The sequence below is a fragment of the Perca flavescens genome, chromosome 9 (assembly GCF_004354835.1).
Source record: "Perca flavescens isolate YP-PL-M2 chromosome 9, PFLA_1.0, whole genome shotgun sequence".
In the NCBI taxonomy this organism is placed as follows: domain Eukaryota; kingdom Metazoa; phylum Chordata; class Actinopteri; order Perciformes; family Percidae; genus Perca; species Perca flavescens.
The window spans coordinates 31,481,746-31,495,779 of NC_041339.1; the positions used below are offsets into that span (position 1 = coordinate 31,481,746).

At 40.8% G+C, this 14,034-nt stretch overlaps 1 protein-coding gene across 1 annotated transcript; it reads right to left on the reverse strand.

Moving 5' to 3' along the window:
* Positions 1-7,320: 7,320 nt before the first annotated feature.
* rgs2 (regulator of G protein signaling 2) lies at positions 7,321-10,309 on the reverse strand. Its single transcript, XM_028587934.1, has 5 exons — positions 10,206-10,309; positions 10,012-10,101; positions 9,429-9,490; positions 9,047-9,213; positions 7,321-8,263 (listed from the first exon to the last, which is right to left on the reverse strand). The coding sequence occupies exons 1-5, from the start codon at positions 10,298-10,300 to the stop codon at positions 8,075-8,077; spliced, it is 603 nt and encodes a 200-aa protein (XP_028443735.1). The 5' UTR covers positions 10,301-10,309; the 3' UTR covers positions 7,321-8,074.
* Between the last annotated feature and the right edge of the window lie 3,725 nt (positions 10,310-14,034).

The following is a 14,034-nucleotide window of genomic DNA, read 5'->3' on the forward strand; positions in this document are numbered from 1 at the left end:
ACGTCCAAAAAATATTTTTCAAGGTTGACGGGAAGACAACACAAGCACAGCGGTGCTTTAAACTAAATGCTAATGTCATCATGCTAACATGCTCACTGATGCCATTAGTTTTGCAGGTATTTGGGCATAACCTAATGTATTGTACTAAGTGACATGCTGATGTGATAATGGAACTATATGAAAAGTTAAAGGGTCATCAACGTTATTACAGTTCATCCTGAAGCATCGTAAAATACAGACGCTTGGGCAGTGGCTGTCGGCGTCAGATACGACGCGAAAAGCACCCTTCATCGTGTGTGTAGAACGCACCGGGCAGAGCAGCAGCTACGCGCAGCTTGAAGATGACGTAGCATTAGGAGCCATAACGGTAGCGAGTAGCATGAAAGCCCAAAATTCCGCGATGTTGGAGGGGGTGGATGGGTCAAACAACACAGGACTTTCACCCCGGAGACAGGGGTTTGTGTCCTGCGTGTCACTTTTCTCAATCCCAACTGTCGCTTTCTTCTTTTCCTATGCCCAACTTTCCCGTTCTTCTTTTCCTAAATCCTAAATCCAATCGCTGTCTAGACATTTCACTTAAAAGCCCAAATGTCAACCTCATGGCGGTGCTAGAAGAAATGGCAGCGGATCACCACGGTCAGTAGTTTCAATTCTTTTGGAGATGATGACTCATCTCGTCTCTACAACATTTAAGGGCAGTTCAAGTAATAGTTATGTCAGCCTGGACCAATAAGGATAGAGCCATGCCGCTGCCGTTTCTTAAAGCTATAGTGCGTAGTTTCTGTCGCCACCATGAGGAATTCTAAGTAATGACAACAACACGGTCGGTGCATCCACATGACGGTGATCGCGCACTACCCCCACCCCTCCTCCACGCAGTTGCTAGTAGCCAAGGAGGACACGGAGGATTCAAAATAATGATGGACTTTTCAGAAGAGGTCATTCTTCACTTGAACTTCTACTTCTACACCATTTTGTAAACTTATCCAGACAGCATTTACATCTGTGCCAGATCCGTTTTCGAATCAGCAGATTCACGCAGCAGTCACACTCACTATGCAGATCTGCACCAACTTTGCGCCAGACTTGTCTGTAGCTTCTGAGTATGACAGTCTGTCCGGCGGGTGCGGCGCAGATCCGGGGGCAGCTGCGCAGACCAGACGCGCCACAACTGAATTAAGTCCACCCGGCGAGTGTGGATCGGATCCACGGGAACTGCGCAGACCGGACGCCCCACAACTGAATTGAGTCCGCTCGGCGGGTGTGGGCCCGTTCTCTTAATACATCATGATGTGGGCCGGATCCACGGGAGTTGCGCAGACCGGACACGCCACAACTGAATTGAGTCCGCCCGGCGAGTGTGGGCCAGATGCGCAGGAGATGCGCAGACCAGACGTGCCACAACTAACGGAACGCTTTTTCTCCTGCATAAACCCGCAACTCCATCTGAAATGCAGAGAGGAAGACTGCAGGCTGCACCGTCTTTGTGATTATTGGTAAGTGCATTATACATGTAAAATTGTAAAATGAAACTGCTGTTGATGTCATGTTAATCCGTCAAATAGCCTATGTATAGGCTAAACGTAAAAGTTTACAAACACTGACATTTTGACATCCTGAGACGTGTCAAGACAAGCTGGGTTGGCTAGTAGGCCTATAGCCTAGGCTATGCTTGTAGTATAGGTTCTTTTAAACATCCACAACTAATGTGAACATAGGCTTTAAGGCTGAATCGGTGATCTTTGCTTATTATTCACCAAAATTACTGAATATCGTGTCCACTGGTTGTTAGCTGCAAAATCGTTTGTTAGCCCTAACCACTAGGCTAACCAGTCTTTTGTCTGTAGCTACCCTAACAATAAAAACAAATTCAGTGGCAACAGAGGCCAGTATGGCTCGTAAGTATAGACTATATAGATGCCTTTCACTCAGTCTTTACTTAATCACCACTCTCTCACTCATTCACTCACTATACACACCACTTAAGTCACATTTGGCCTATTAATATTTAGTTGTGCAAGCATTTTACTATAATGTCATGTAATAAATAATCTTTGAATATTTAATCTAATATTTAGGCTACTGTTTATTTCTTTGCTTTGTGTGCTTTTGTAGGCTACGTCTTACAGGAGCAGTGAGGAGTCGCATGTCTGACAAAGCCACGGACACGGAGATAAATCAATAGCCATCAGATGTTTAATCTGCCTTGCGACTGGGGGGTGGCCGCCGTGTCTGGTCTCACCCAACTAATGAGCAGTAAATATACAGTAGGCGCAGTGTTCACATTAGGTTTTTATTTTTTTTTGTAATTTGAATAATTAACATTGATCTTTAATCATATGATTTTGACTTTTTCTTGTCTTTGATTTTTGATTGTATTGGTTTGTATTGTCTTTTTGTGCATCTGGATTCATTTCAGATGGTTGTTCATGCTGTAGTTTTCTCTTTTGCCTTTTTTTGCTGTCTGGGTAGGCATACTGACAAATACAGAGCGAGTTCTCAGGAGCTGATATGCTTAATTAGCTTTGTATAGACCCATTTGGCAATGGCTTGAATGTAACAGACGTCCATTAAAATAAAATAGCTGCGCACTATAGCTTTAAAGTGGAATTATTATCATTCCAATACTAAAGAAAAATAACCCCTTTATTACAGTTACACACACACACACACACACACACACATACTTTTCTAGCCAATCGGGGTTTCAGATAACAAATGTACTCGTCTAACCTGAAGGGCAGCAGAGCATACGGTTCTGCAGAGCTGCCGGTGTAAAAGATGACCTCATTACACCAGGACAGCAGGCCACAGGTCTGAGGACAGAGCAGGAGCTGTCAGCCTGTCAGGAGCAACGTCCGGGTGTCTGGCCACTGACAGCATCTGTTACGAGTTCACGGCTCTGTATCAGAGAGCACACACACAGCAGGCAGGGGAGGACGCTCTCTGCTGTCAGTCAAGGTGTTCTTTACCAGTGGTGGAGGAAGAATTCAGATCCTTTACTTAAAGATACAATACGTATCATTTCTGCATTAAAATGTCTAAAAACGACCATACCTATGTTATATATTTTCATGAGTTGTGTTCTTACACTGTCCCAAATGTTTCCAACAAATGTCAAACCCAGAGAAATCTGTTATTTTATTTTCAGACACGGAGCGTTTCCTTTAGTCGCCCGTCAGTGTCGTCATATAACCTCTCACCCTCCAGTTGCTCGTAACTTCCATCAAAACACGGCACCCAGATGATATGTTCAGGAGTAATTGTAAATCATACAATGTCATAAGTCTCATAACGGTAATACTGCTTTTTTTTTTTGCCACGCTGCATCATTTTGTGTTTGATTACATGCCACTTAGCAACACAGTAATACAGCAGAGACCTTTTTTATTGATACATATCAATATCGACCCAGCTTAACGTTACTACAATGTGCTGGTTGACAAGTAGCTAATGTTAATGCTAAAGCTTGGTGGATAACATTATAGGGTTACAACATTGTTCAACATGCTCATAAACTTATTTTTAGTATGATTGTTTTGACCATGGTTAACAGCACTGGTCTAACCCACGAATGAGTTCACCAGTAACATTAACGTTAGCTGTATAGATAGACGATTAATCTAATGCTAATTTAGCCAGCTAGCTAGCACACCCCGGTCTGTCTCCCCCGGCGCAGAGAGACTCAGTCGGGATGAGAGACGTTAGCCCCCAGTCAGCTAGAAGCCAGCCACTTACATTACAGCACCCCCCTCCTCCCCAGCCAGCACTTAACTCCAGTGCCAGGTGCTTACGACGCTAACGGCAGTTTAATGAAGTGTCGGGAAACAGACCATATCAGACCCAGCATCGAGTCAGAACAGCGGCCGTCCAAATGTTAGCTAGCTAGCTACGTCTCCGTTAGCGCTACCATTGTCCGTGCTGAAAATCTCTCCCCTGCCGAATTTCTCCCCCCATACTCCATCAGCCGCACAAAGAGGAATGAAATGTTCTAAAAATAAATAAGGGAATGTTGTTTTTGTTGTGCAACTGAACATCCAGCACATTGTCTCTGAAAATATGTCAGTATGTTGATGTGTCTGAACTTTTGTTAAACCAAACCACCCAAAGTGCTTGACGTATACATTAAATCATTTCAAGTTTTGATATTTAAGATTAATAGTAATTAACAGTGTTAAGAAAATTACATTTATCAAAGAATAGACAGAAACCACTGAAATTATCTCAAAGTTCATTTTTACTTGCGAACAAAAGGAGCCAGTTTCAGCACTACAGCATAGTACAGAAAATGTCCATCGAAACACTCTCTACAACAGCTTTTGTAATACAACGTGGAATGTGTTACAAAGTCTAAAGTCATAATAAAGAGTCAATGTCGTCAGTTATTATCTTCAGTCTGGGAGGGCTCTGCCCTCAGAAGCATCCTGTGCCTTTCACAAGGACAGTCGATGGCTCCATGGTATCTTGTTTAGAGTACTCAGTATAATGTGGTATTTTTTTGCAAACAGTTTTAATAATAATCAGACAAAAGCATGTAAATCATCATTTTTTCTAACAGTCAGTGGGAAATAAACTTTTGCGGTGCAAAATATTGCCTCACTTTGATTTAACAATAAACAAGATATTTTTGTGGTATCTATAGCTTCTTTAATCAATATTTTTATATTAATGGATCAAATAACACTGTACAGTGCATTTAGAAAGTGTTCAGACCCTAACCCTAAATAAATGATTTTCCTCATTAATCTGCACTGAATAACCCATACTGACATAACCAAAACAGGGGTTTTAGACATTTTTGGAAATGTATTAAAACTGAAGTATCACATTGACATAAATATAAAAACTCTTTGCAATGACACTTGAAATTTAACTCAGGTGCCTTCCACTTCTCTTGATCACATTTGAGATGTTCCAACCTACACCTTGATTGGAGTCCACCTGTGGCCAATTCAAATGATTGGATATGATTTGGAAAGGCACATACCTGTCTCACAGCTGGCAATGCATATCAGAACATAAACCAAGCCACGCGGTCGACGGAATTGCCTGCAGAGCTCACAGACAGGATTGTGTCGAGGCACAGATCTGTGGAAGGCTAGGGACAAAGGTCACTTGACTCGACAGTTCCCCTACTTTCTTCTAAGCTTTTTGTGTCTTTTACGTTTTTGTTTTACAACCCCTAGTCTACATCCACGTCGTTCCACTTCTTGGATTGCTCCGATGGCGCAGGAAATTCCGCTGGATGTCACTCTTTTCGGCCGGATGTCCGATACCTTTTGCTTTTTTTGCGTTGGAATTTTAAACTCCGGTGGATTTCTGAGGACTTTGGTTAACTGCTCCTCAGATCTCTGCAGGGTAAATCCAGACAGCTAGCTAGACTATCTGTCCAATCCAAAGTTTTCTGTTGCACGACTAAAATAACCACCAAAACAAGTTCCTTCCGGAGGCTATTTTGCAGAGGCACCGTGGCTCTGTCTGGCGCTTAGTACTGCCCAAGATGATTATGATTGTTTTAACACTAGAAGTGCCGGAGTTCCATAACTACCAGAACTGTCCTTTTGACCGCCACATTCCAAACTCTATAATCTCTCATGATAAATACCTAATTGCGATATTGTATTATGTATTGTGTTAGGATATCTTTAGAAAAACGTAATAACACCGAAATGTACATTTTAACGAGTTTAATTATACATTTGAGTAGTAATACGTGTTTCAAATATTCATATCATGGCATAGTAAACCGTCATTATGACATACATTCATATCCCCGAAAAATATGGCCTGGAAATTCATTCAACTTAACTCATAACAGCCAAATAACAATTAAAAGTATCTTATTTGAACATTTAGCTATAACCTAACCTAACCTGGCTCTGCCCTGCCCCGCTGCCCTTTTTTCCTCCATAAACTCCGCTCTCAGCTCCTCTGCTAGTTGCTGCATGAACTTCCTCCGGACAATTTTACTGCTGGTGCATTTCTTGGAGAGGATGTGTGCAATGATTCCAGCCAGGGTTAGGGTTAGGGTGTATGAAGTTATATGAACATGTAAACAGCCACCGGCCATCTACGTGTACCGCGCCTTTCACAGAGCAAGCGCCCGATGCTTGCCTTCTGATTCAGAACTGAGTCCATCCACGCCGTATTTATTGTAGTAGCCTACGTTACCTGGTAGTTACTAAGCAACCAAGATGCATTTTCAACCGCGCGAAATATTAAAAACAATACCGTGAAAATCCGAGCGGTCAATATGACCGTGTATGGCCGAAATAGGTAAAAGTGATTGTATTTTCTTTGCCTTTTGTGTAATGTATGTAAAAACTATTTTAAATTAAAATACAGACTATTTTAGGAAAAGTAAGGCAGCAGCAGGATTGTATTTTTTTATTCAGCAAAGTTATTACACATATAAATTTCAAAACGGTCAAAAACCGTCATGGCCGTTCTAGTGTTAAAGAAATGCCAATAAACCAGAACACATTTTTCTCCCATCCTGGAATGCTGTGTGAACTAGCCAGACCCTCCTCCGCAGCACTGTAGAGGAAGGTCTGGCAATGCAAGACTATACAACCCCCACCTTTACTGTTTTGATTTGTTTTAGTCACTGCCATACATTCATATATTGAAAATCCACATCTTGCAATGTATTTCATAAATAAAATAGATGTATTACTCATCTAGGAGGAAGAGGGCCTATTCAGGATCGGTTTTAAATCCATTTAAATCCCACAATTCTCTCCATCTGTTGAATAACCGACCAAGGTTAACTCATGTTTTTGCTCGTGCTCTATCACTGTCCCTTTTTAGCTTTGTATTTGTTCTTTTGTTCAATTCTTCTCTTTTCCTATTTGCCAGTATCCGCCATAACCACAAAATGTAACATCAAAAATAAAATTCTCTAAAGAGAAATTTCCTGCTTCCTTTTAACTGGTTACCATACAACTCACTGTAGTCTTACATTGTCAGAACTTCTTCCAAAGCGCTGCGGAGGAGGGTCTGGCTAGTCCACACAGCAATTCAGGACGGGAGAAAAACGTGCTGTGGTTTATTGGCATTTCTTTAAACCAATCACAATTGTCTTGGACGGTGCTAAGCGCCGAGTGGAGCCACGGTGCCGCTGCAAAATAGCCTCGGGAAGGAACATGTTTTGGTGGAACGTGGATGTTAAAAAATTGGCACATGGATATGAACTAATACATAGGTATATACTAAACTCACTATGAATCTTTATATAGGAAAAAGTAATAGGCTCTTCCGGTCTAAGTGCTGTAAATTGTCATTTTTGCATTGAATTAAGAAATAAATGCATCAGAGACATTTCAGAAAAAAACACATTTTATTTCTTGAGCAGTCCAGCTGCCTGCAAACTTAAATTCACCGTCAACAAATGCAATAATTACAATAAATAACATTGTCAGTAATTTCATTCCAAAACAGTCTTGGATGGAAATTGTGAATAGTAACACAAAAAGTTGAAATTGCGCTTTATGTGTAAACAGATCCAAGCACATCCGTGAAAATGAAAACCCGAGAAACAGAGAGAGAAAGTCATCATGTGTATATGACAACTGTGCAAAGTCTTCAAGTGGATATCAGCACAGAAACGCATGCTAACAGGATTGTCGGTAAGAGATGGGAGTTAAGTGTAAAGTGTTTTGACAGTCATCTCAGCTTTGAATGCAGTTGCACTTAACAGCATTTTCTTGAAACCGCATCATTGCCCAAAATACCAAATTCTAATAGCGTAGTGAAGAAAGAGCAGGTAATGGCCCAGTGAAGTAAATGTAACCCTAATCCCATCCGGTAGAAGTGCTCTGTGCTCTGCCTGCTGCAGCATATAACATCCCGCCTAATTATCCTGACGTCATTGCTGCGAGCCCTCAGCAGGACGAACTAAAATGGCTTCACTTTTGCATTTTCTGCACTCACCGTTATTGTTTATGCTCAGGATTTGCATTCGAGGTCTATTATCCCGAGGCAGTGCACGGAATGAAGGCCATCAGTGGTCTATTCACACAGTTACAGCGGTAAACAAATGACTTCAGAAGTGAGAGTCTGGTTTGACTAGGACTTAATGTGCTTGCCCTCTCCCCCTGGCAGCTGCACACAGTTCTTTGTAGAGGTCGGAGTAGATAAATCTGGGATAGGAGTTGTTCTCCATCAGGCTGTAGACTTTCCTCTGAGCTGCCAGGAAGCTGTCCGCAGTGGGCTCATGGAGGCTCTGGGCGATGGCATTCTTTGTAGGGAAATCCAGGTTTATCTGTGACCAAAGAAACAGCCGTTAGGAGCCTTTGACATCCATTTTTTTTTAACAAAGAACATATTGTGTATTTATAAAACTTGGAGGCAGAGCCGGATTAAATGGAAAGATTACACTAGGCATACTGCATTTTTCGGCCCCTCTCCAAATAGATACTTTATTTGATGAATACATCAAATAAAGTATGCAATACATCAACCCAGGTGTGTGACCCAGGTGTGTGACCTCTGATATGTAAGAATTGTAAGTCGCTTTGGATAAAAGCTAATTTATTTAATGCATCTAATTTAGGCTTATTTGAAGGGCCTGAGAAAAACTTGTGTAAAGCATCTCTTTGTCATTTTTTATTTTTTTTTTGTGCTTTGCTGCACCTAAATCATCCCAGAAAAGTTGTAGTGTAACCTTTATGGCTAGCTAACTTACGGAACCGAAAACATTTACCCACAATTGGAGTGAACGGTTTTTACTTTACTCTACTTTTTTTTTTAAAAACAATATAGTAATTTATAAACATATACAAGTTTAGTTGAAGTGTTAGATTTGAAATTTACAACTTAAAATTATTTTTCAAAATAATACTATAAAATATATTCTATTTTGTGTGGCTTTTCCCTCTTACTGGGCCCCCTAGTGGCAAATAGGCCCTATTGTGCCTAGAATGTCATGCTTAGATCCGGGCCTGCTTGAAGGCACATACATTCTGATTCAAATCAGTTAAGTGAAACTTATCAAATACCTCATTGATTTGTAATTAACAGCAAATGTTATAATGTCAGCTGTTACCTCTTTGGGTGATTCATTTTTAATGAACTGCTCGTAAATACTGGTGGCCTGGGACGCCAGCTCTTTGTGCGAAGTGAGGGTCCTGAAATCCTCACAGGCTGTCCAAAACTCAATGTTTTCTTCACAGAACTCAGACTTCAGGAAGATACAAAACGCAGCTTTCCCATCTGTGGAGGGGTGAGGTGGGGGGAGAGAGTGAAGAAGTGTGAAAAACAAGGCCAGAGACATAAGCCGAGGGACACATCCACTCACTGTTTGCCCATTCATGTGAGGTAAAGGGAATAAAGAAGCCATGCAGCCTTTGTTTTACTGAGGCCAATAAAGTGACCTTTGAGACTCTTTTATGTGACCATGCACCAATAGTGCTGTGAGTGATACTTACATTTATGACTCAGTAGTTTGTCAAGTGACTGCGCCCACTGGTGCGTGTCATCAGCAGTCGGCCTGAAGGGAAAGGACATGGATCGTGTCTAGTACTACTTTTAAATGCAACACTGCAAAATCCCTAAATTGATGAAAACAATGCTATATTGCAAACACTCCTAAAATAGCTAACTATCATTGAATCAATTGCATCACTTATTAGTCTTAATTGTGTTACTTTTTCTTTACTATACAGTATGTCCATGCTGCTATGGGCATTTCATTTTAGAATCAAACACTTGATTTGAGACATAAAGTCATAGTGATCTGGCTTGGTTTAATTTAGTCATAAAACAATAAATACATAACATACGTGCAAAAATACAAAATGTACTAAATAGATAAATAAATTCAATAGAGTGTGGATCAGGGGTATGCAAAGACAAACAATAGGTAAAGTTGAATTAAATAAGTTAAATTTGAATTAGAATTTAAAAAGTAAAATACAATGTAATTCAATATTTAAAACTAAATAACTTATAACTAGCATCAAGCACATTATGCATAATTATGACATCATCCTCAACATTGAAAGGTCTCACCTGTAAGATCTGATTTTCATCCCATGTACTATCGACTGGGAGGAGTTTGACTTCAAGAGAAATCCTATTTTGTTCCTCCAGTTTTTCCTCCTGGAAACAAAAGAGAAAATTCACTCAGTGTTTTATAGCTGTGCAATACTTTTACAAGGTCATCATTACCCAAATCATTCCTATTAAACACCACATCCACTTACTTTATCCCCTTCTTGTCTGTGGACAGCTCAGTGGGTTTCATACAGTCAGTGAACGCCATGTTTTGGGATGACACAAAAGCAAGGTTCTCTCTCATGGCTCAATCTCTTCTCCTTCTCCCTCTTGACTTGTCAGGAAACTTTATAGTTTCTCTGTCCAGCCACGATCCAGAGTGTCATGGGCAAGAGGTGGGCCTGACATTGTCTGTAATGTGATTGGCTCTTGTTCTGTAAACAGTGACTTGGCCCTGTATGACTCTCAGGCCCTAAGGCAATGATAGGCTGTCACTGCATAAGCTTCTGTGTATCCTGTGCACTTCCATTTTTAAGTAATAAGGTCAAGATTTGACGTACATGGCAGACTCACTGCCTTTATTTCCAAAATAAAGTTATGCTGGGGAGGGGGGAACTTTTCACTCCTTTCTGCTGTGTTTTTCTTTTATTTATTTTGCTGCTGCTTTGATTCGTACACTCACAAAGCATCCTAGGCACTGATACTTTTACTTTCCGCCTATTTTGCTAATTGAAAACAAAGCGTACTCTGTAATATTCTTAAATGAAGGACTACAAAAACACAGCACCCGCCACACACACCGGGTTCGGCCATAAAAGTGCCTTTCCGGTTTCCAGGAGTGGTTCTCCTTCACGTGTCACTGTCTCGGATGTACAGTTGCTTCATTGTTTTGCAACACTACCTGCAGTGTTCACGTTGAACAAATTACTCACACAGGGTGTGGGTCAGTGAAGCATGACTTCTGTAAAAAGGACAGGTTGGTACAACGATGAAGCAATATCCTCTTACGGTTTATGGGTGTTTATAAAAAGGAAATGTTGGCAATGCTGAACGCATAGTTCACGCATACACATTCCTCTCATATCAACTTCAGTTTATAAATACACGTTGATAGAATAATTGTTTGTCATTAAGTCCACTGATGATTGTTAGCACAAAAGATGTCTACGTTCTTGGGTAAAACTGGATCAAGTTGTTTGAAAGGTTAAGGTCGTCTTTTTAGACAGCACCTCCATGACTATATTTTGAGTGTAGCTAAAACCGGAATCCTTGAAATATAGTCCAGTCAGTCAGCAAAGCCTCAGCCAAGGAATTGACCATTTATAGCAAAGAGTTATACCGTTAGATTTGGTGGAAAATGCTTTGGTGTTTGAGGAAGCTCAAGTAATCCGTTGCTGCTAGGACAACTGATCCCAAATCAACAAACACATGCATGAACATGAGCTCTTATTAGAGTCAACACTACAGAAACCTTCAGCACCATAGGAGGAGGTTAGAGGGAGCTGCGTTGGCATCAGAGTATCACTTTGTCATAGTGAGAAGTGTCAGGTTGTGAAGGTACACCTGAATCAATAGGACTGAGATCGTAAGCATGAATGACGCTAGAATTTCTCAGGCTGCTGAGTGAGTAGTTTAATGTAACCTGTCAAGTTCTGACTCAGTCTCAACCTTAACACGTACAACTCCGTCTGTGGGCTGTATAATTAAAGCACCATGTTTTCTGCCACTTGCAGACTGAAGAACGCCAATAGCAAGCTAAAGCATTAAAGCCCTTTCAGCTAACAAAGACACAAAGCAATACTAGCATTTTTAGCATTAAAGCTATAGAGAATCATGGGTAAAAATGTTCTTTCTTGTGGATTCTCTTTAAATGCCATCAGGGTGGCACTATCTTGCCCCCCCCCCCCCCCTCCAATGTAAAACCAACAGATACTTGAATTCCGTCATTCCTTCTGCCATTAGGCTCTTAAATGCTGCTCATGGCAGCAACCTGTACCATCCAGAGCTTGTAATCCAATAAAAAGCATAATGATTTGATTTATGTATCTATTTACTTTATACTTTGGTTTTATTGTTGTATATTTATTTTTATCTGGCTTATTGTCAGCAACCTGTAGGCTATGTGCTTCACTGCTATTGCCTGGGTTACCCATTTGTCGATCTGCTGCTACTGACATGTTGGTTGACTGAACGACTGTGATGGTGTTATTCTTGTCTGCTTTTATGTAGTCTATATCGACGTTCAACGTTTCATCTCCGGGTGCCTCTGGATTTTCCGCCGGATGCCCATCACCTTCCACCTTTCTTTGTGTTGGCATTGTTTTTGTTTTACAACCCCTAGTCTACATCCGCGTCGTTCCACTTCTAGGATTGCTCCGATGGCGCAGGAAATTCCGCCGGATGTCACTCTTTTCGGACAGATTTCTGATACCTTCCGCTTTCTTTGTGTTGTAGTTTTAAACTCCGGTGGATTCATGAGGACTGTGATTAACTAAAATCAATCTTTGGCGGCAAACGTTTGCTATCCCAGCTCTTCAGGAGCAAATTAAATAACTGTCAGCTGTCTAGTATATATTCTCATGATCATTGACCAGTTCACATTGATTAACACCCAGGTGATCAGTTTATTTACCTAAACATGCCAGATGTTATGTACAGTCCTGCACATCCTTGTATACACAATACACAAGCACTCTGTTGCTTTCCATTTGTTACACATGTAGCAGGATGTCAAATTAATCACATGTGTAATGGTTAAGTTTAGACCTGCAGGTCCAGTTATTGTGCTCAGTAGATAAGTTATCCACACCATCTTCACATTGCACAATCCCTGCCATGATTCCCTTCATTCATTGTTTGCGAAAAAAAAAAGTTGTGTACATGCTGGTAAAGGTATTTGTCTGTGGAAAAGTAAACACAAATCTAAAAAAAAACCATAACTATGTTATCTATGTTGTGATGTGTAATTTAGCAGCAATTTAGTAACAAAAGTTTTGCAATTGCAACACATGATGAATGCATGCTCTGGTTAGTTCAACAATCTGCACATCATCTTAAAACTGTAAACATTGAAACGGTTTTTGAAAGTAATTTCCTTTCAGTCTTTGCTTGGGGGAACTTACCATTTAAGCACTGTGAACTTCTTGTTCCAGTAACAATGTAGTTTGACACCGACATCATATCCCAGAAACAATATAAGAAGGGCGCTTCTGCTGAGGAACAGGACAAACGTGTACAGAATAATCACAACTTGTTCTTGATTATCTGTGCCATAATGCATAAGCGTCACCTGCTGTGTTGTGATTATCGATGGCTCGGAGCTTTGCAGGGTGAAAACACGGTGTTCACCTCGTGTGTTTATTATGATGTGCAGACTGTGTGTAAGCAGCCGTCTGTTTAGAAGTGGATGAAGAGCAGAGCCAAGTTTCCACTAAAGCACGAGGTCTGTCCAGAGGGCCTTACGCAGAAGGTGATTCCCAGCACTGGCTTGTAAAATTTGTGCTCTTTATGTTATGGTATTCAGAAAGCCCGGCTGCACTCTTAACCTGTTTTTAGGCTTTTGAGTTTTTGCTTAGTGGCTATAAGCACCAAACCCACGTGCCTAAACCTAGCATGGCACTTCAAGTGCTTAAAGAAAGATGTGCACAACAACATCATGGGTCAAAACAAACACAACTAGTGTGTGTGTGTGTGTGTGTGTGTGTGTGTGTGCGTGTGTGTGTGCTAACTGTAGAAAATACCTTTATGAACCACTCTGGCTGCTGCACATTCACTCAGCCCTAAACAATTAGGAGGTGAGAAGAAAAAGGAATGCATGGTAAGTACTCTGAAATTGACTCTCCGATTGGCTGCAAAGTCTATAACTCATGAATAAAGTTCAACTGATAAACGTGGGATTAAACCACATAAGGACAGCTGTGCCTGATCCCTGCACCTTAAACCTCACTTATTTATTAGGATTGACTGAAAGTTGAAATTTTAACTAAATTGTTATGAAATGTTTTTCACAAATAAGCCTGATATTGGTAGCCTGACAAG

Bases quoted from the DNA above. Each gene is read 5' to 3' on its own strand.
- rgs2 (XM_028587934.1), bottom strand. From the start codon at position 10,300: ATGAGAGAGAACCTTGCTTTTGTGTCATCCCAAAACATGGCGTTCACT. The intron at 10,102-10,205 runs GTAAGTGGATGT...TTTTGTTTCCAG, and splicing joins ACAGACAAGAAGGGGATAAA to GAGGAAAAACTGGAGGAACA. The intron at 9,491-10,011 runs GTGAGACCTTTC...CTTTCCCTTCAG, and splicing joins ATGAAAATCAGATCTTACAG to GCCGACTGCTGATGACACGC.